At 43.4% G+C, this 23,756-nt stretch overlaps 1 protein-coding gene across 1 annotated transcript in view; it reads right to left on the reverse strand.

The window, feature by feature from the left end:
• Positions 1–23,756, reverse strand: part of HCN2 (hyperpolarization activated cyclic nucleotide gated potassium and sodium channel 2) — a 223,488-nt gene that overhangs the window by 51,654 nt on the left and 148,078 nt on the right. Inside the window, exons 3-7 of the mRNA XM_073586288.1 lie at positions 17,996–18,157; positions 12,726–12,944; positions 10,293–10,439; positions 3,789–4,029; positions 2,568–2,732 (exon numbers count right to left, since the gene is read on the reverse strand). Coding sequence (XP_073442389.1) covers positions 2,568–2,732; positions 3,789–4,029; positions 10,293–10,439; positions 12,726–12,944; positions 17,996–18,157 — 934 coding nt within the window. The remainder of the gene's footprint in view (positions 1–2,567; positions 2,733–3,788; positions 4,030–10,292; positions 10,440–12,725; positions 12,945–17,995; positions 18,158–23,756) is intronic.

A 23,756-nucleotide genomic window follows, 5' to 3' on the forward strand; every position in this document is an offset into this window, starting at 1 on the left:
GAAGATGCTTCTCCTACACACAGGAGTCTCACATGTAAGGGGACATTTTAACTCTTATAGGTTTATTGCAGAGTTGCCATCTTATCACTCTAAGAGCGTACAGACTGGATATTTAACCAACTCACCACTTAGTTGAATCTACCAGTCTATGGGACTTAAATCCCAAAAACACTTATTGGGTATAATGGCTTCACCATTTTAATTTCCAGTCAGTCCATTTTCACACTTTAACTGGGAGGATACACTCGTCTTGAAACATTTTTACCAGATCCCGCATAACCATGTCTGTTGTGCAACTTCAGTTAGGAGGATGGACTGGGATATTGCTGGTTCGTCAGTCCCATACCGGCCCTTAAGAGACTGTGCAAAGTTGGGCGGCACTATAACAATCAAGCTTATCTTAAAATTCCATACCAGAAGGGTAGATTGGTATTGTGGAATGATAAATCACCAATTGCCCCAGAGAGTCCAACTCACACCTGCCTTAGGATAGCAGACCAGTATAGTGATGCCTGACTTGGCGCAATCAAGTTTACCTTACCACTTCATATCAGGAAGGTAGATTGGGGCCATTGGTGGTTTATCAGTCTCCCTACCGGCAGGTCCAACTGCCACCTCCCTTAGGAGGGCAGACCAGTATAGTGCTGCCCCACTTGACACGACCACGTATCTTACCACTGCATACCAGGAGGGTAGATTGGGGTAATTCGTGGTTTATCAGCCCCCAATACCGGCAAGTCAAGTTTGCACCTTCCTTTGGAAGGCAGACCAGTATACTGATGCCCAATTTGGCACAATCAAGTTCATCTTGCCATTCCATACTAGGAGTTTAGATTGAGGCAATTGTTGGTTTGTCAGTCCCCCTACCGGCGAGTCCAACTCGCATCTCCGTTAGGATGGCAGACCAGTATAGTGCCATTTGACTTGGCACAATCAAGTTCATCGTACCGCTCCGTATGGGGAATTTAGAGTTTAATCACATAGTGTCGAGAAGGCCATTTGGAGACTCCAGCTAGGAACTTTAACTGAACTTATAGTGGTTTTATTCAACTTAGCGCAGTCATGGGTGAACTGAGCTGTAGTTGTTTTTCAGCTTAAATGCTTAGCAGTCCATCTTATGATCCCAGACTGGGAAGATCAACTGGACTTAAACTGGCATTCTGATTAGTGCCACCGTTTACGCCCCTTACCAATAAGCAAATGCAGACCAGTTCAATATGCTATCCAAGTATGAGGGATTGACTAGAATGTTGGATTCACCAGCTACCTTTGGACTCTATTTAATAGAGTCACCACAGACTGAGGGCATCGTCCGGAAGCCACCCTTAACAATGAGTAATATTGCTAGTAAAAAGGTAGTTAAGATTTGAAAGCTTAGTGAAAAGAGATCTAGAAGCCCTAAGTCAGCTGGCTGCCATAGCGCCCACACTGTACAAACTAGTGAAGGTCATACTCAACTGAAGGCCCCATTAAGTCCCACGTGACGCTTCCACCGAGGAAAATCCTAGGCCTAACATGGCATGCTCTTCCACAACTACAAAGCGGCCTGAAAACCTTCAGGCAGGCTAAACACGAGATCTGAGGTGGCATGTTAACCATGACACACAAGGCCAGACTTGAAGTGACAGGTCAACTATCAGACATGAGACCTGATGTCAGCCATGAGGCTCAATACACAAGCCATTAGGCCAGTGATGAGTCTCAATAATTGAGCCATGAGACCCAATACATAAGACATGAGGCCAGTCATGAGGCTCAATTCACAACACAACCCATGAGGCTAGTCTGCAAGCTCAATACACAAACCATGAGGCATAATACAATACACACATTAGTGGATGATCGCAGAATCCTTTCCAAAGTGAAGAAAAATCCCTTTACAACATCCACCCAAGTGAAGAACAGCCTCCAGGAAGTAGGTGTTTCAGTGTCTAAGTCTACCATAAAGAGAAGACTTCATGAGAATACAGAAGGTTCACCACAATGTGCAAACCATTAACGCCTTAGTGATGGAGTGAATCTTGTCCTTCATGACCAGGCCATTTTTTTTTAAATCAGACCGGAGTCAATTTATGTGGTAATAACTCTAAAATGCTTCAATGGATCCCAGTGGTAAATTTTGGTCAATATGATTTGCATATATTTATAAAAATATCACAAATATGATAATTTATGGATCTAACTGTAAATACAACTATATACTCAAGGTTTTCTTGAACTTTCACAATGCTCAATATCCAGAGGTCCACAGGCTGTCAAGGAGTGTGAAATATCATCATCATTGCTCATTACCCTATACTGCAAATGGTGGCATTCAGTGTCCATATAAAATACGGCGTACATCACTTTCCACAGGTCGGTTATGTGTCTCTGACAGACATATACTGCAGTATAAAAAAGTCATGTTTCAATACATGCTGTATCAGAAGAACTGCTTCTAAAAGAAGAATATCGTGCCAAGGTGGCATCACATCGATGTGTACTGCACCGTCCACTGCTCTGTGTCAATGAGGCCAAAAAGCAAGAAGTATTTTGGTTAATAAATAAGATTTTTAATGTAGACGTACCTATTCTGTCCAGTCTGTCTATGGCAACTGTCTCAAATGCACGCCTCATCATGGGATATTCTTCCAGCACCTCATTGAAATGATCCACAGAGAGCGAGTATAAACGGCAGTATGTGTCTGCTCGGACGCTAGCTGTGCGCCTTCCTCGTGTCAGCAAGCAAATTTCTGCAACGATAGACCTAGTTAGAAAGAAATCTTGTACAACTGGACAATTCCACAATGTATTAGTGACACATTTTGACTGTTGCACCCTAGATGCAGACTAGAAATGAAATCCTGTGTGTTGCCTATTCCTGTAGTCACATGTAAGGCTTTAACCTACGTAGAGTGCAGGATAATGTTATTCACACACAGCATGTTATATATCCCCATGAAGCTGCATTTTTTTTTTCAAAGAAATCTCAGTTTGCACAACTAGGTAGACCAAGACACAGACATACAGGCTAGAGGATTGAAAAAATGGAGGCGGAGATATAGCATGCTTCAAGGAAAATGCCCACTGTGCCCTGAACGTTCATCGTCACATGCAGGCATGTTACAAAAAGCCAGTCTTGAAAATAATAGAAGCAGTAAAGACATCAGCCAGTAAAAAACTTGCAGGGAACATAGATACATATCTAGAAAAAAGAAAAAAAAAAAAAAGTTCTCCGTGTCTAACTAATTTTGCTCAGTCAACATGGTTTATCTGTTGAAGGTTGATCCAACTGCCATACAGGAGCTGAAAATTACTAAATCTGGATGTACAACACTATAAAACATAAAATAGGTAATTAAAGGTTAGAATTTGTTCAGTGTTCTGGTTTCTGGAAATTGCTGTAAAGAGGCCACTATTCGGCAAGACACAAATAGGATCAGTAAATGTTTTCAATGTAATAAGTGCAGTAAAAATTAAGTAGACAAATCAGGGAGCAATTAATTTGTGCTGCAGGTCTTTTACTGTATTAAAGTAAGGCCTCAATTAAATGAAAACTCCTTTAAGAGTAACACATTGTAATTATTCATTAGCGTGGTTCTGACTCACTAATGGATAATTTCTTAGCTGCACTGTTTGCTTATCAGCAGACAAAGCAGTAGCAGATGCAGCATGTGAGTGACAACCCTGACCTTCTTCATACTCTTCTGCCGATATGGCATTGTCACTCACAACAAGATAAGATTTTAAGTACAGAACAACACTAATAATTCAAGTGGAAATTCAAGTTTAAAAATAGTGCCTCTTACCTCCAAAGTATGAGCCATCGGAGAGTTTGACCTCCTTGTTGCCTTTAGTAAGCACGCTAACCACACCATGTTGGATAAAGTACATCTTCTTGCCAATGGTTCCCTCCCGAATTATGTAGTCAGTAGGTTGAAAAACCTCAAATTTCAGCTTGGTTAGCATTGCAGTGACAAAGCAGGGGTCAGCATTGGCAAACAATGGCATAGATGCAACCAGTTTCCTACAATTAAAGTTGACAATCTCCTAATGAAAGGAATAAAGGTCAAAGCAATAAGGAGAGAAAAAGGAGGCATATTAGTATGTTTCTTATGAAGAAATATTAAAGCACATCCATATCTATTTTACATCACTTCACTCAATGCAACAATCTGGGCAAAAGCTTTAAATTCCCTTATTTTTAGACTCTTCACTTTAAAGTTGAACTTTCCTTTCCCCACCATTGAGACCTTGTTGCTGGCGGCTGCCCAAGAGACTAATGGTTGACAGAAACTATATCCGGAACATTCCTTAAGGTGAACCTGTCAGCAGGATTGCGCTCAGTAAACTACAGTAAGGTTGGCTCTGGTACACGGATTTCTTCACCCTAGGTATCATTTTAATCAGTCTTGTGGTTCTTGAGTAATCAGTGATTTAAGTTTGCAGCTATTGATATGCTCGGGCTCCAGGGCGGGACCGTAGGCAGTCTTATCTTCCTGCTCTAGGCCAGAGAAACCATGGAAAGACCTGCACACAGGCTTCCCCAAAGCACAAACATATTCCTCAACATAGAGACAGAAAGACTGTGCTTCAGGGCGGACTGTGGCCAGGTCTTTCCTTGGTTTCTATGGCCTAGAGCAGGAAGATAAGACTCAACCTTGGCTTCACCCAACCACTAACCATGAGTGGAGAAAAAGTTTTGTTACCATTCATATTCTCTGAAGGCCAAGAAAGCGAAAATTCTCCCTGGGTATGTAAACTCTTGAGCACAACTGTATATAAACTTTTGACTTTGCAGTAAGTAAAAGAAAATGTCGTAGAACATTCTCTCTCTCATTATTCTGGCATTTGGCAAATATTAATAACTAGCTGAAGCGCCCGGCGTTGCCTGGGCATAGTAACCAACTGTGGTTAGTTATAACAAATTCTAATGATTATATCTAATATATAAAGCTCAAGTGTGTATGTATGTATGTGTGTGTGTATGTCCGGGATTGGCATCCGCACCGTCGCAGCTACAGCCACAAAATTTGGCACAGTCACATGTCTGGACCCCGAGAGTGTCGTAAGCTATGTGGTGAGGTGAAATTTTAACCCCGCGCGTTCCAATTCACCAAACAATTTTGCCCCTATCTACATAATGGGGAAAAAGTGTGTGTGTATCAAGCCCCGCCCCTCATTATGATGTCATAATGGTTGCCATGGCGACACTGATGTCATCATAGGTTGCAAGCCCCGCCGCTCATTATGATGTCATAATGGTTGACCTTGGGATGGAGGATGTGTGATGGGTATATGGGCACTGGACTATGGGATGGAGGATATGTATGATGGGTATATGGGCACGGGCCTATGGGATCGTGGATATGTATGATGGGTATATGGGCACGGGACTATGGCATGGAAGATAATTATAAAAAATACATAAAAAACGTGCATCTAATCCTATCCTGTGTGATACCGACTGCTGAGACGTGTATCTAATCCTATTCTGTGTGACACTGTGTGCTGAGCTGCGTACCTAATCCTATCCTGTGTGAAACTGACTGCTGAGCTGTGTATCTAATCCTATCCTGTGTGATACTGACTGCTGAGCCGTGTATCTAATCCTATCCTATGTGATACTGGGCTCCCCCTGCAGTCTGTGTCAGAGGGTGGTCTGTGTTGGCACGGTAATAAATTGTGTTATTTCCAGCTTTACAGAAGGACGATAACACCATGGAAATGATAAGAATAATAGGCCTCAGTTACCACAACTATCTACAAAGAAAACTGTTGCTGATAGCAACCAATCACAGCTCATTTTTCATCTTTTAAACAGCTCTGGGACCTCATGGCGAGTTTTGAGTGGCGACTTTTGTGTTTCGACTTTTATGTGGCGAGGTTGGTGTATGTGTGGTATATGTGTTGAAGCATGTGGTAGTGTGTGGCGCATTTTGTGTGTGTTCATATCCCCGTGTGTGGTGAGTATCCCATGTCAGGGCCCCACCTTAGCAACTGTACGGTATATACTCTTTGGCGCCATCGCTCTCATTCTTTAAGTCCTCCTTGTTCACATCTGGCAGCTGTCAATTTGCCTCCAACACTTTTCTTTTCACTTTTTTTGCTTGGTGAATTGGAACGCGCGGGGTTACAATTTCGCCTCACAACATGGCCTATAATGCTCTCGGGGTCCAGACGTGTGACTGTGCAAAATTTTGTGGCTGTAGCTACGATGGTGCAGATGCCAATACATACATACACTTTTGCCCCGTTATGTAGATAGGGGCAAAATTGTTTGGTGAATTGGAACGCACAGGATTAAAATTTCACCTCACAACATAGTCTATGACGCTCTCAGGGTCCAGACGTGTGACTGTGCCAAATTTTGTGGCTGTAGCTGCGACGGTACGGATGTCAATCCCGGGCATACATACATACATACACACCCACATTGAGCTTTATATATTAGACTAGCTGAAGAGTCCGGCGTTGCCTGGGCATAGTAACCAACTGTGGTTAGTTATAACAAATTAGAATGATTATATTGTACATAAAAACCGTGCATCTAATCCTATCCTGGGTGATACTGACTGCTGAGCCGTGTATCTAATACTATTCTGTGTGATACTGTGTGCTGAGCTGCATGTCTAATCCTATCCTGTGTGATACTGTCTGCTGAGCCGTGTATCTAATCCTATCCTGTGTGATACTGACTGCTGAGCTGTGTATCTAATCCTGTCCTGTGTGATACTGAATGCTGAGCTGTGTATCTAATCCTATCCTGTGTGATACTGGCCTCCCCCTGCAGTCTGTGTCAGAGGGTGGTCTGTGTTGGCACGGTAATAAATTGTGTTATTTCCAGCTTAAAAGAAGGACGATAACACCATAGAAATGATAAGAATAATAGGCTTCAGTTACCACAACTGTCTACAAATAAAACTGTTGCTGATAGCAACCAATCACAGCTCATTTTTTATCTTTTAAACAGCTCTGGGACAGCATGGCGAGTTTTGAGTGGCGACTTTTGTGTTTCGACTTATGTGGTGAGGTTGGTGTATGTGTGGTGAAATGTGTGCTAAGGGTGGTATAAAGTATGTGTTGAAGCACGTGGTAGTGTGTGGCGCATTTTGTATGTGTGTTCATATCCCCGTGTGTGGTGAGTATCCCATGTCAGGGCCCCACCTTAGCAACTGTATGGTATATACTGTTTGGCGCCATCGCTCTCATTCTTAAAGTCCCCGTTGCTCACATCTGGCAGCTGTCAATTTGCCTCCAACACTTTTCCTTTCACTTTTTCCCATTATGTAGATAGGGGCAAAATTGTTTGGTGAATTGCAACGCGCGGGGTTAAAATTTTGCCTCACTACATAGCCTATGACGCTCTCGGGGTCCAGACGTGTGACTGTGCAAAATTTTGTGGCTGTAGCTGCGACGGTGTGGATGCCAATCCCAGACATACATACATACATACATACATACATACATACATACATACACATGTGGGAGGAACGGCCCCCTTCGAGTGCCCGGGCCGGAACCATGGGAGCCGACATCTAGGTTCCGGGGGAAACTGTCCCCGGGGGACAGGATTCAGGGACGGACCACTGTGACAGACAGATGGGCTGGGGAGGGACCAATATAAAGAAGGCGCGGAATTCCCAGGGCGATGAGTCAGCAGACCAACACAGAGAGAGCAGGAGACAGTGGGAGCGGCTGCAAGGGAGAGCGACTCACCAGTGCCAGGGAGGACGCTCACCGAGGACTCCAGAAGGACCGTACTGAGGTGAATATCTGGGACTTGTTGCCCCGCTCCAGCCCGCGGCCACTGCGGCCCCAGTTCAACCCGCGGCCGCTGCCGCTCCCCCTCAGCCCACGGCCACCCGCGGCCGCTGCTGTCCCGCCCGAGCCCGCTGCTGTCCCGCCCGAGCCCGCGGCTGCGGCCTGTTTCCCGCCGCCAGCAGCCACCCTGTCCTCACGAGTGGCTGCGGCAAGTACAGCACCGCCAGCGGCCATCACTGTCCCGCTCCGGTCCGCAGCAGAGGCCGGGCCTCCGCTGACCGCGGACCCCCTGTCGCAGCCGTTAGCTGCGCAGGTGGCCGGCCCTTCACCACCACACATCGCTGCCGCTTGCCCCAGGCCAGGGGCTGTCACCCAACCGTCCAAGGACCCCGCCGGAGCCTGTGGGGCTCCAGTGTCATCAGCGCGCCGGAGAGCGAGAAGACTTCGTCATTGTCTCAGCAACTGGGCCCAGCAACTACTACGCTGAAAGACCACCAACCCGAACGGTGAGGGACATCTGGACGGCTAAGTTGACTTTATAATTAAGGACCCGTAGTTGGCCATACCGCGGCCCTATAGTGACCGGCTGTTGCCGGAAGTAGTCGTGTTCTACCGTTTTGTGTGTGCCTGTATAGAGCCCCTGCGAGGGCAACCCTTGTTACCCCTGTTTTTGGTGATCAGGCCGGGACTGACGAAAGTTCCCTCTGGCCCTATAAACGTTAATACAGAAAGCACCTACTTGTCTCGCGACTCATCACTGCATCCTGCGCACCTGCGAGTACCACATTCACACACATTGAGCTTTATATATTAGATTATTGTAATCCTAATTGACCTAAAATGGGAAAGTTTAATTCTGATTTCATGTCCGATATTAAGAAAAACATGCATGAGAGTCTTTTTATATAGTGGATGTAAACTTCTGTCTTCAACTGTATGAATCTACTCCGGTCCACCTGCTCTATAACATGGTGACCGGTTCCCTTTAATAGGCTTCCTAAATGGGTCAAGACAAGCACTATCCACAGCCTGCACACTTTAGTGCCCAGCATGTAAATTTGAAGATGTATTGAAAAAATGTAATTCAATAGATTTTAATAGTATAAAAATATTGACTTTTGCTAATTTAGGGTTTTCTGCCCTTGCGGGGTGGGGGTGGGGGTTTCATGCATGAAAATTCTGCCATGTGCCACTCATCTATCCTAGATCAAAGTGGGAGAGGGGGGAAAGGTGTGAAATAAAATAGGAGCAACGTAGCGGATTTCTAGTTGTAAAGCCATTAGGCTCTATATTCTTTATACGTCAGAACTGGGGCAATATTTCTACTGCACTAGATCTTTTAAATCTATGCTTCATTTACAACTCAGTATAATGTTCGGAAGCTGAAAACATGAGGCCTAAAAAGAAATGTAAACTTATTTTATGCCAGTTGTGTGTAATGTGTCAGGCTATGGCCACTTAAGCATGACCATTCTGTGGTCACGATTTTTCATCAGTATTTGGCAGCCAAAATCCTGAGTAGTTAGAATGCTACAAATCATGAGTAGGTGTAAGACACAGAAGACATGCCAGTCTTTTTCCATGATACATGTTCTTTGTTTCATTCCTGGTTTTGGCTTACAAGTTCTGCTCAGGCAAGTTTCGGTCATGTGAAGGAAGTCTTAGTAAGAGGATTATGACAAAAGCTTCCAATAATCACCGAGGTTTTTCCATGAAATATGTGTATTATGCAGCGTTCATCTGTACATATACAGCTACACAAAGAAGAACATAAATTTTCTAGAAGTTACATAGTGGTGTATCTCCAAGGATTACTTTTTGGGCTCACATCCCAATAAATATCAGACGAGCACTATCCAATTTTTTTCATCACATACCACTTCACCTAGACCAATTTTATTCTCAGCAGCAGTGCTGATGCACAATTTTTTTCAGTGACAATCTGTCTGCGAAATAATAAAAAAATGCTGCAATTTCACTCTAAAATCAGAAGACATTCAACCATTCAAGTCTATGGGTGCAATGAAATCATCGGACTGCACTTGGATGACATCAATTTTTGCATATTCTCACAATGGAGAAGATAGAAAAATTTAGTTCTCGATTTTCTCCTCACAGTGTGCTCGGATTCTCCTTATCCGAGAGAACTGGATCACACTATGCTGACACTTGGATCAAAGTTCGATCAGAGTGTCATTTGCGTAATCGGCCATCTGACCATAGTGTTAAGAATACATTTTGACAATTTTTAGGCTCTCTTCTTCACTCCTTGATGAATTCAGTAAATAATGTATTAAAATGTGCATAAATGTGTCACCTATAAAAGGGGTTGACGATCACTTTCAGCTGGCAAGGAGAAGTTACCAGGGACCAGTCTGTACGACTAGCCATCCATGCATCAGTCAGGTTCCCTATAAGTTTGTAAAAGGTGTAAAAAATGTCCTGCAAGCAGTGAAAACGATTAACCTAATTTTCGGTGCATTTAGCACTTATGCATGTTGTCTCAGCCTAATTTATGAGAACAATTTCCTCCATGTACAGCGTCATACCTCTCTCAAAGGTTCATTTAGCTCCTCAAGGATGCTGTCTTCATCAAACATCTTCCCCTGGTATCGGTGCTCATAATAATCATGAAGCCTTTGGCGAAAATCTGCAGGTAGTTTATGGAAGGACATGTACTGTTCCACTTGCTTGTACTGTGAATATGATCAGATACAATATCGTAAAGGAGACATCATGGAAAAGATAATCCTATATGATCCTTACATGATCCCGCCATCTTGACTGCAAGGATTTCAAATGTTTTGGACCCAGTTATGGCATCACTTCCTGCCCATTACTCTTTCCGGGTGGCTATGCTCCCATCTATTGTATTGACAGAGGATTATCGCACACTCAACACCACTGACATTAGCGAGCATGCAGGAAACACCTGGATTATAGGAACCAGGCACTAAGTTATGCAAGACTCACTAGCCTTCTCCAAACATCTGTATAGAACCTACTAATAGATTACAGAACTGTATATACAGCAAGCCCTCATTATAAACTTTACTTTGTTTGATAATTTACTATGTTTTACTAGACTTCCGTAAGTAGAAAAAAAGAGAGACGTACAGTAAAGTTCATGGACTCTGCCATAAAAGAATAAAATATAAGTGAAAAATGGTAACAAGTGCTACATAAACATATTAGAGACTGCTGCTCGCACTACCGGATTCTGTACTTCCTAGAATAAAGAAATTGGAGGAACACATCACATCCTTGGCGATGGCGCTTCTTTACCTTAAGAACTATTAATCTGTGGAAAAGTCTGTGGTCACAGCGGGAACCGTTCATGGTTAAAAAAAATGCATCTGAGCCATTGTTTTTATAGCAGGAGAAACGTATAAAGGTGTAAAGTTCTTTTCTAAATGTTTTGTCCAGCAGATTGGCAATTGGAATCAGGAGGGAAAGATTAACTCCTTTAAAGCAGACTGTGCCCCATCAGTTTGTCCTTTCCCATATCTCGGTTGAACTTGATGGGACATTTGTTGTTGGTTTTTCAATTTTATTAACTATATAAGACTACATAATGCAGACATCAAAAATATAGATGAAATATGACAGTATAAATAACAAAAGGTTTTAAATAAATATTTGGAAACCATGATAATGATTGCCTAGTATAAAATTGCTAACATGATTAAAGGGAGTCTGTCAGTAGGATCAACCCTCCTAACACGTCTATATGGGCATGCAGGTCATACGGAGATGAATAAAATGAAATCTCAATATCTGCTATCCAATTTCAAATTCCAGATAAAACCACATTTTTGTTCAGGACCATGAGCCAGACACAGATCTGCATGAGAATATGTCTCCAGATATCATTTTATGTAAAAGACATGTGAGATATGTAAATGATATAGAACAGTATAACTGAACTTTGTCTTCTTATAAACACTTTAGTAGCTGCAACTCTCACAGCTCTGCTGTACTGTACCTGCAGATGTGTCCGGTATAATCACACACAGCTCTGCAGTGAGATCAGGAGAGCAGAGAGCGGCCATTACACATCACACTGGTAACTCCTTCATGTAAAGAAAAATGTGGTTTTATCAGGAATTTGAAATTGGATAGCAGATATTCAGATACTCCTGAACAGCTCATTTACATATAAGAAAAACGTGGATTTCTCTGGAATAAGACAACAGATCACAGATATTAAGGTATCATTTTATTCAGCTTACTATGACCTACATGACCATTAAGATGACTTAAGAGGGGTAATCCTACTAGCAAATTCTCCATAACTATGATGGCTGGATAAAGATAGCTTAGCTACAACAAGAACAAGGGTTGCGTCTGTGTGCTGTAAAGAAAACTGCAGCACAAGTGACTTCTGTACTTCCCAATCAGGCCTAAATTCACACGATTATTCACTGTAGCGCCTACGTAATCCTGGGTTCAAATCCCACCAAGGACAACATTTGAAAGAGTTTGTATGTTCTCCCAGTGTCTGCACAGGTTTCCTCCCAGACACCAAAGTCATGCTGATAGGGAATTTAGCTTGTGAGCCCCAATGGGGACAGAGATGATGAGGTCTGTAAAGCGCTGTGGAAACTAATGGAGCTATATAAGGGAGTATAATAAAATAGGTTATTCTTACTATGACTTATGGGCAATTCTATGTTGCTGATGAGCCCATTGGTCTTACATGCATCCTAACAATTAAACTCCCTATTCACAGGATATTTCCGCACCAGCTTCACCTAGGAATGCATACAAAAGATCCTAGTAACACCAATTTTAAGTCAAATATGCAGACGTGTCATTCCTTTTATGAAAACAAGGTGGTTGAGAGGCTTTAAAAGCAATCAGACTCCAGCTTCCATTCTCTGGTCTGCACTGGGAAATAAAAGCAGGAATCCACACATCTTAGAGGGATAAATGAAGTAATAACAAAAGTGAGGGTTTGTAGTTCATACAGAGACACTTACCTTTTCTTGATACTGTCTGCGAGAGGAGTCCAGTGACTGGATAAGAGCAGTAGCATGTCCAATGAACATGGCATAGCATGTGGCACCTACGATCATGCTCAGCATAGTGAGCCAGATATCAGACATGCTCTCTGGAGCCTGGCGCCCATAACCGATGCACAACATGTGGCTCATGGCTTTGAAAAGGGCGAAGGAGTACAACTCACTCCACGAGTCATTCTGTGCAGGAGCACAAAAACAAAATTAAACACTCTCTTAGATGCTGCCCATCCCCGTCCTGCTTTCAGGCTGAAGGTGAGCCTTTATATAGTGTAGCAAACTCCTTTTTAGAATTAAACTAACAGTGCACATCCCAATTTTTTTCGTGCCCGTGCTAAAAGGTGGCATGGATGAGGCATGCCACAGATGTGTACATATATGTTTTGTGGAAGGACATGAGCTTCATGTCCATGTAACGATCCATGCTGCAACCATCAAGGAGCGAGCATCAATTAAGTGCACCCACGCACATGTGCAAACACTGTGCTACACATTCATGCACCATTACATTGAATTTCTAAGCGGTGTCCCATAAACAATCCTCTAAAACATATACAGACCAAGAGATCCAACTACAGACACTGCTTAGAACACACTTTACCCAAAATAGTAGAACGAAGAAACCTCACTTGGGCTGGAAGAAGAGAGAGCCAAAAAAAGTACAGACAGTGAGACGAATGTAGGCCGATCATGCAAGAATGAACAGAATCACGCCATGGAGGTGAACATGGGCATAAATATGGAATTAAATGCATCTACAATAGAAAGGGGATGCACATAATTCAAAGGCTACAGTGATGGAAAATTAAAATGAAGGAAACATGACACATCTGAAATGAAAGCTCCAGGGACTTCAAGCAGATCTTATAATGAGAAACAAATGGGAAGACAATAGAATAAAATCAGATAGGGTCCAAAAATAGCAGACGGAACATACAACAGCAGAAAGGACACAACAAGGAGGTGAAGTGCAGGGAGACAGAAGAGAGAAAAATCTATTATTATTCCTGTGCTGAGTCATGCCATTCCATCTGACACACACACCAAGTCACTGATCCCTCTCTCCTGCCCCTCCGTGGTTTCTCATGTGCCACTTTGCAGCCAACTGGCACCAGCCTTCTGTGCCAAGCTGGGTTCCAGAGAAAGCTTCAAGGACTTAACCCCTTTCTGTTCTAGCCAGTTTTCTTTTTAATAAAGTAAAAGTTCTAACCCATGATAAATGACACACAAAACTGAAGATATAGGATACAATCCAGTAAACAGAAAATTTAGGGTTAGGCTCTTGGATTAACAATATGGTCAACAACTGTCAAAAGTACAAGGTGTACTTTATAAACCATTTGTTTAATGCTTTATAGGAAAGCTGGAGAAACTCTGCAGATAGGCTAGCATTACAGTATCATACTGTTTTGTTCATACAGCTTCTATGCAAATCTGTGTCTCCACAGTTAAAGGAGATTTCGCAATCATGTGTAAAGGCCCATTTAGACAGACAAACAGGAAGGCTCAGTCCTGGTTAGAAACTTGTCTAAACAGGCCGGCAATTATAGTAACTGATGAATGAGCAAAATACTTGGCTGTTGGATGAGATGCTTTTAAGATGTGCTTAAATCAGCAGCACATTGTCCACTATAGACAAGGCAGATGCTACAGAGAACATGATGTTCTATGTGTATATAAGAGTGTCCTATCCAAGCAGATAGCTACAACAGGAACAAGGGCTGCGCCTGTGGACTGCCTATCCAAGCAGATCCAAAAGGGCGCATGCGCCGGCAAAAGCATACCAGCGCACGGCCTGCGTACCTAACGCTAAATATAGGGGATGCAGGTCGCATGGAGCGTCATGCGCCCATAGGAGGAGCTGACTGGAGAGGGCGTGGCAGGGGCGGAGCTTAGCGGCGGCCATGCGCTGCGCCTCATAACGCAAGTGTGAAAGTAGCTTAATACTGGTTTTACAAGTCATTGGAAATGTTTGCCTCCATCTAAAGCAGGGATCACACATGTGAGAAACTTGGCCGCGTCTCGCATCTTAATAACCTGCACTGCCGCCGGCATTTGGAAGCGGAGCATGCGGCTGCATAGAAATGTATGCAGCTGCACGCTCCACTCCCGAGTGGCAGCGGCAGTGTCGGGTATTGACGTGCGAGACTCGTCTGAGTTTCTCGCAAGTCTGACCCCGGCATAACGGTCAGAGTAGAGCTCCCTTCCCAAGTAACTCCCACCTTTAGTATTCAAATCTATCGCCTTATTCAGCAGTCATAAAAGTCCTGTTCCACTTACCAAATAGTCATGTGTTCCAGCACCTATCCCTTTTCCAGACAGTAGTCACAGCGCTACTTAAGAGCTGCAGCACTTACAAAATCACAGCTCTCTCATACTGTATACCACTGCTAAAATTGTCAAGCCTTTAATGAACAAATATGCAAATTAGTACTGCATCATAGACAAAAGAATGAACACCATAGGGAGGTGTGTTGTGAATTTGCTTTCTGGTCTACCTCTGGTTACTAGTGAAGGTAGTGGAGCTGGTTATATTGACAGAGGGGTCTCGAGTTCTCTTTCTGGGCTCCCTCTGGTGGTTACTGGAGGTAATGGAGCTGATCTGATTAACAGAGGCTTGCCATCTGATAATGAGGAGGACGATTGGAGATCTGGAGTTTCTGACTGGCTTTAAGACAGCCGACTCCCTCTATCCCTGCTGGTGATTTTTTCCTGCCTCCTGAGGTCTTAGTTTCCAGCTCAGTCCCTGCATGCTTAGCTAAGTGTTCTTTTGCTATTGTTCACATTTGATCTGGTTTTGTCTGTTTCAGTTTTGTGTGGTCAGCCAGCTCCGGCTGGGGCTGTGCTGAATCTCCATCCATATGTTACTGCTTGTGCCAGTTTGTTTTTTTCCCTTATTAGATTGGCCTCTTTTTGCTCTGCTTTCAGTGCTGATATAGTGGGCGAAGTTGTGCCACTTCAGTATTTTTCTATCAGACGCATTGGACATTTTTTGCAGGGTTTTTTGCGTGATTGCAGACAGTGTCTTTCCTTTCCTGTCCTGTCTAGTGTGGGCCCCATCGTTTGCTCAGTCTATTTTCCTACCTGCGTTTGTGTTTTCATCTTGTCTCACCGACAATATATGTTTGGGGGCTATCTATTCCTTTGGGGTCTGCTCTGGGGCAGTTTAGATTTCCCCTTCCTTGCTTTAGGCTTATTTAGCTCTCCGGCTGTGTTGAGGCGTCTAGGATCATCGTATGTACGCTCCACAGCTACTGCTAGTTGTGTGGATAGGATCAGGGGTCTGCAATCTGCTTAGTTACCAACCTCTCTGGTTTTCTGTGGCTTAGCTTGGTCTTGCTCTCCTCCTCGGTGACCCAAGCATAACAGAGATTCCTGTCCCTACGCTGACCTGTGTATCCCTACCTGTCAGTGGAGGTTGGAGCCCTAGGACCTGCGCATTGGCCCCCCACTCCTCGACGGCTCTCCCTGCTATCCCTAAAGGGCCCCTATAGTGGCAGGGGTGTGATAAGGTGTTAAATAGGTAGGTGAGAAAGAGGAGAAATGTTTGAATGTAATCTTCATGGATTTCTTCACAGGTGATCTTCTTTGTTGAGATGTTCCTATAATAGATAGTCTAGACCTAGAGGTTCCATCTTATTCTCTCAAGATACCCTATATCTCCGCTGATCTAATATGGCTATATTTCAATACTGGTTATACATGTAAAGAGGAGCCCCCCTAGGACCCACAAAATTGGAGACACTTGTTAACATAATACAAAATTTTGAAGTGCAGCAAAAGTTTTTGCATTTGTTTTTTGTTTCATGTGGTGTACTTGGTATGGGTTTGGTTTTTTTTATGGGATTAGCTTTGTGTATTTATTAGTGACCTGTGCATATAATATTTGAATATTTAGAGTATTTGTATTGAAGAGATAACATCTAATAACTCTTGGTGCAAACATTTCTCCTCTTTCTCACCTACCTATTTAACACCTTATCACACCCCTTCCACTATATGGCCCTATAGGGGTAGCAGGGAGAGCCATCGAGGAGTGGGGGGCCAATGCGCAGGTCCTAGGGCTCCAACCTCCACTGACAGGTAGGGATACACAGGTCAGCGTAGGGGCAGGCACCTCCCTATGGTGTTCATTCTTTTGTGTATGATGCAGTACTAATGTTAGTGGAATTTTTTGCATATTTTTCATTAAAGGCTTGACAATTTTAGCAGTGGTATATGAGATAGCTGTGATTTTGTTGATTTAATCTCATACTGAAAAACTTTTAGGAGACTGTGCTGCAGCACATACACCAGCAAATCCAATTCAGCAAACATTGCTAGCAAGCAACCTTTCCCCAATCTCTGCCTCCATTAGTCAAGGCAAGTCTCTTCCAAGCCTCAGTTACTGTAAATGATCACAGCAGCAAGTCCACCAATACATCCTCAGCTGGCTGGAAGCTACATGTAGTAGCCTACTGGCAGCCACAGAATGTGGCTTCCTGCACCGATCCCTGCTAACATAAGGAGACGTGCACAGCACTGGAGACTCATACATTATTACACATGCTACATCAGGTGGATGCACCCAGAACATAAAGGGCAGCCTTGGAGGACACAATAATCTGCATAGGAGAACACAAAATTGTAGGATACTTTTCATCAAACCTATGTGCAAAGTCCTTTCCTTTTTCTAAATATAAGTAGGAGCAAGTAGTGAGATTTTGTTTGAAGACTATCCTTAAAGTGGTTTTCCGGGTTCAGAAAACCTCTGTTACTCAGCTGCAGTTTGTTTCAAAACTGGGCTTTGCTCACCCTCCCTAAGTCCAGTGGTGAGTCTCCGCCGCTGCGGTTACTAACATCACATCAATCACTGCGGGCAATCAGTGAATTCAGCGCACGAGCAGCTTAGCTCAATGACTAGCTGTAGTACTATCGACATGATATCAGTAATGCAGACAATAGCAGACACCAGGAACAGCGGTGGAGACTCAATGATGGACCCGGGAATGGCAAGTAAAATACAGCTTGTTTTATAAATTAAACGTCAACTGGGGAAGAGGGGGGCTCTCCAAAACTGGAAAACTCCTTCAAGAGGGCAAGAAGAGCAACGCTGCCTTTCAGCCCATGTTTCTGGTAAATATGTCTGACACAATGTCAATGTATCCTCTGCTTTTCTTCCTTCATACAATCATGAAATAAACAAAGATGCAGAAATACAAAAATACATGAGATCAAGAGAGGCTACTTACAACCATCTTGTTAATGGAAACCCAACAATTGCTGGGGAATTCTTGAAGCATTGGGACAAGGAACTGAAGGCATCCATCCCAGTGGCATAGCAAGAGCATCATGGCAATCAGGTTAAAAATTCGCATCACTGCACTAGCCAGGTCATAGGTCATATGGAAAATCTGCAGAAGTAATAAAAAAAATCCATAGAGTGAGCAGCAGGCAACAGATGGCCTAGATCATGGACAAACACAGATGTAGCAATATTCACGTACAATTCTACTTACAGCATGTAATCCTTATTAGAAACAAACATGCCCTGCAGAGGCCTGACGCCATGGCTTACTGTTACAGGGTCTATGTAATACTACACGTCTTACTAGGGTGCCCCAAGTCAGATAAAATAGGAGCCGTTTCTAAACATATGAACCTTTCATTGCTGTACGAGGAAGTCAGCATTCAAAAGACCCCACCGCCAAGTAGTTGCTTTGGTGGTGCTGCAACTACTGAAGGGGGATCGGCTGGGGGTGCACTGACACCGTGACATCCTCATTTAGAGCTGGCATCTATAAGATTACCTAGGAAGCATACTGCTTATTGAAAGTGGATATCAAGATGGCTATAATTAAAGAACACTTGTCATTTTAAAAATCTAAAGACATGTTCTACAGACCCAAAAAAACTACTTACTGTTGTGGTCCAGGTGCGCAGACTTCAGACCTTATACAGGGTTGGCCATGTATATGCATACAACTGGGTGGGCCATTCATATGGATAAACCTAAATTAAATGGGAATGGTTGGTGATATCAACTTCCTGTTTGTGGTACATTAGTATAAGGGTGGTTTCACATTTGCGTTTAAGGCCGCAGCGTCGGCCTGCGCACGGCCGCCGCTAAGCCCCGCCGTGCCTCCGCCAGTAGCCCGCCTACAGGCGCATGACGCTGCATGCGTCATGCGTCCCCTATCTTTAGCACTGGGGACGCAGGCCGTGCGCAGGTGTGCATTTGGCGGCGCATGCGTCCTTTTGACGCTGCGCCGACCAGTGCCAAACGCAATACCTGCGCACGGCCTGCGTCCCCAGTGCTAAAGATAGCGGACGCATGACGCATGTAGCGTCATGCGCCCGTAGGCGGAGCTACTGGCGGAGGCACGGCAGGGGCGGGGCTTAGCGGCGGCCTTAAACGCAAGTGTGACACTAGCCTAACGAAGGGGGAAAACTTTTCAAGATGGGTGGTGGCCATTTTGAAGTCTGCCATTTTGGATTCCAACTTTATAAATGGCCCACCCAGGTGTATCCATCTAAATGGCCCACCCTGTAGAATGAAGGGGCAGTTGTGTGCCCCATTGTTCCAGGGTACATTTTTTTCTAATCTCCATTGAGGGTTGCATACAGCCTATAGAAATCATATACAGCCTGCTTCACCAAAGTTTTACTACAGTATTCTAACGTAAAAAGCTTTGAAAAGTTGTACAATTTGGGCAAAACTCAAGGCTGCACTAAAATTTTGCAACTTCTTAAGTTCTCACGCAATTTTTACCCAGTTCAGACAGATTGGGCAGAATTTGGGCATGATGGGGGTATGATGAGCGGCAATATTTGCTATGCCACAAATCTTACAATCTTACACCAGCAGGGAGTGGAGTAGGATTTACGAGGAGCACAGAGGTGTACGCCACATCCAGTCTCCTGATTCATGAAATGAAGATGGACATGCCTCTTCATGAATAAGGAGCATGAACAGCACCAGTCTTGATGAATCGAGCCCATATTCTGTTCACCACCTCTCCTACGGAAAGTGTGACATTAGCTCGAAGATGTGACAGGGCGCTAGACTGAGTGCTTGACTAAGTTGAGATCAGTGAGGTTTTTCTCACGGTGCTAGCAGGGATCTCACCGAGGTCACGGCAGTTCAGCCCAGCAGGAAACGCAGCCTCAGTGACCGGATGCAACCTCGATGACATCACCACTGGTCACTGACAACGCATTCCCAGCAGCTCATTCACCAGTGGTTCTCAGCCTGGATGGTCGCATCTTGGCACCGTCCAGGTTGAAAACTGTTTATCCCCGAGAAATGGATTACGGGGTAGGACAGAATGACAGACAGGTAAGGCATATTGTTGTTTTTTTAGTTTTGGTTTATTAAAGGAGATCGTAAGTAGAACTGTGTTAGTTATTTTTAAATAAAAATTGAAACAGTGTTTTGCTTTATTTCTAACTAGCTGAAGAGCCCAGACTTGCCCGGGCGTAGTAACTAACTGCCGTCCCGCTCTCTCCCTCCGCAGCTCCGGTTCTCCACTCGCCGTTCTGATCTCTCCCTCTGAAGCCCAGTTCACCACCTGCCGTCCCGCATTCTCCCTCAGCAGCCCCGCTTCTCCGTCCACCGTCCCGCTCTCTCCCTCCACAGCACCTGTCTCCACTAACCGTCCTGCTCTCTCCCTCAGCAGCCCCTGTCTCTACTTGCCGTCCTGTTCTCTCCCTCAACAGCCCAGCTCTCCACCCGCGTCCCGCCCTCCGCCACTGCAGCCCCACTCTCCATGCGCTGTCCTGTTCTATCCCTCCGCAGCACCGCTCTCCATCTGTGTCCCGCTCTCTCCCTCGCAGCTCCGCTTTCCACCCGCGTCCCACACTTTCCCTCTGCAACCCTGTAATCCATCCGCCAGTTGGCGGGGCTATATGTAGTGGGTGTGCAGTAGGCGGGGCTTGATAATACACACATACAGCTTTATGTTTAATTATATATTATATATAAACATAATATTCTGTAAAGCTGGATATAACAATTTATTACCGTGCCAACACAGACCACCCACCCTCTGACAAAGACTGCAGGGGGAGCCCAGAATCAGGAACTTCTCTTTGTCTGGTCACGAAGCATCTCATTAACTTAAAAATGCAAACACAGATTAAAAAAAATGAACACAAGACTGATTTCTCCTAGCCAGGTATTATTTTAATTGGTGTAACAGCACCAACCTGACAATGCCTGGTTTGCTTTAAACATATTTATACAGCTACAACTATTGCCACTCTAAATTAGTCCTTCTTTACAATTTCTAGCGAAATGGTATTACACTCAGGGGGCGGAGCCGCCGTACTGAAATGCTCTGTACTGCGGAGACACTGCGCCTCCACCGTGTACAGACAGGAGGGAACCTGGAGATGACATACAGGTATATACGGTACTATATACTAGGGGAGATGACATACAGGTATATACTATATACAGGACGCTATGTATAATGAAGGAAAGTATTAAAAAACCCTGCTGTGGTGTTCACAATCCTCTTGCAATAGGACAAGCTGGATGGTAAAACAAGTGCTAGTAACATCCCAAATGTAATAGGAGTGAAAAAATAACTTTTAACCATGCCAAAGGAGTTGAAAAGAAAAGTCTTGAGTGAGGAAAAGAATGGCTCAATTCTGGCTTTACTAGCAGAGGGATACAGTGAGCATCATGTTGCCTCCATCCTTAAAATTTCTAAGACAGTAGTCCATTACAACAAGATCAAGCAGCAGACATTGGGGACAACAAAGCTACAGACCGGAAGAGGGCAAAAACTACTTTCCACTGTCAGGGATGACTGTCATCTTATTTGAATGTCACTCAGCAACCGCAGGATGACATCAAGTGACCTACAAAATAGAATGGCAAATGGCAGCTGGGGTGAAGTGCATGGCAAAAACAGTTCATAACAGGTTTCTAGAGGCAGGGCTAAAGTCATGTAAAGGTAGAAAAAAGCCTTTCATCAAAAAGAAGCAAAGGAGAGCCAGACTGAAGTTTGCCAAAGACCATAAGGTTTGGACCATAGAGGACTGGAGTAATGAAATCTTCTTTGATGAGTCTTATTTTCAGCTTTGCCCAACACCTGGTTGTCTAATGGCTAGACGGAGACCTGGAGAGGCGTATAAGCCACAGTGTCTTGCAGCCACTGTGAAATTTGGTGGAGGTTCGGTGATGATCTGGGGATGCTTCACCAAGGCTGGAATTGGGCAGGTTAATCTTTGCAAAGGATGTATGAATCAAGAGGAAGATGGATAGTCACAAACCATCAAACAAAGAACAGCTTACATTTTTGTACCAAGAGTGGCATAAGGTCACCCAAAAGCAGTTTAAAAGACTGGTGGAAAGCATGCCAAGACGCATGAAAACTGTGATTAAAAATCATGGTTATTCCACAAAATATTGATTTCTGAACTCCTCCTGAGTTAGTATTGTTGTTTCTAAATGATTATAAACTTATTTTCTTAGCATTATTTGAGGTGTGCAAGCACTGCATTTTTTGCTATTTTGACCATTTCTCATTTTCTGAAAATAAATACAAAATTTAATGCTTGGAAATTCGAAGACATGTCAGTAATTTATAGAATAAAAGAGCAATTTACATTTTACTCAAAAATATACCTATAAAGAGAAAAATCAGACAAACTGAACATTTGAAAGTGGTCTCTTAATTTTTGCCAGAGCTCAGCTCGGCTCTATATGCAGCTCTGGCAAAAATTAAGAGACCACTGCAAAATTTTCACTTTGTCTGATTTTTCTTTTTGCCAGAGCTGCATATAGAGCCGAGCTGAGCTCTGGCAAAAATTAAGAGACCACTTTCAAATGTTCAGTTTGTTTGATTTTTCTCTTTATAGGTATATTTTTGAGTAAAATGTAAATTGTTCTTTTAGTCTATAAACTTCTCACAATATGCCTCCAAATTTCCAAGCAATATATTTAGTATTTTTTTTTCTGACAAAGAAAAGTGGTCAAATTTTTTTTAAAAACCCAGTGCTTTCAGACCTCAAATAATGCTAAGAAAACAAGTTCATAATCATTTAGAAACAATACTAATGTTTTAACTCAGGAAAAGTTCTGAAATCAATATTTTTTGGAATAACCATGATTTTTAAAAGCAGCTTTCATGTGTCTTGGTATGCTCGTCACCAGCCTTTCATACTGCTTCTGGCGCAAAAATTTAAGCAGTTCTTCTTTGATGGCTTGTGACTGTCCATCTTCCTCTTGATTACATTCCAGAGGTTTTCAATGGAGTTCAGGTCTGGAGATTGGGCTGCCCATGACAGGGTTTTGATGTGGTGGTCTCTTAATTTTTGCCAGAGCTGTATATATATATATATATATATATATATATATTATACATATAATCTCAGTCCTGAAGAGGGCGCTGTCCTTTTAGGCTCACCCACAGAGTAGCAGCCCATGCTCCCATATCACCATAAAGCCATGCTACATATATGTGGTCCCCACAAACCAGAACCCCCGGATCAGCTCACCCAAACACATCCTGACCGAACAGACAATCAAAACAACTTGACAAAAGCCAGAATCAGGAAGATGGTAGACGAGGGCCAGGAGAGATACTTTTTCAATTTGCTATTGATTATACTGTTTTTTGCTGCTACTTTTCCATCCCCAATTCTCAGCATGTCACGAGCATATTGCGTCCATTTTTCATCCTTGGTTATTTGTGTGCACCTGCACCTTATTTTAATGTATTGCTGTGATCAATAAAGTATATATATTTTTTTCACACTGGGTATATTCACTTTCTTTCTTGGCTCATGATTTATCTTTACCGATATGCCCAATACCATGTCCGTTGTACACATGTGGTGATAAAAATATGTATTTTCTTTACTATATCATTCATCACCATTTATCATTATATTGTTAATTCTATGTGTACGCTGTCCTTGAGATTTTGTTTGGATTTAGTCTCCCATGAAGACTACTGAAGCATGCCAAAAGTAAAAAAAAGGGTTTTATAAATATTAAAA

This window comes from Dendrobates tinctorius, unplaced genomic scaffold, assembly GCF_039654945.1.
Source record: "Dendrobates tinctorius isolate UK_male_01 unplaced genomic scaffold, ASM3965494v1 ptg000092l, whole genome shotgun sequence".
Lineage (NCBI taxonomy): Eukaryota > Metazoa > Chordata > Amphibia > Anura > Dendrobatidae > Dendrobates > Dendrobates tinctorius.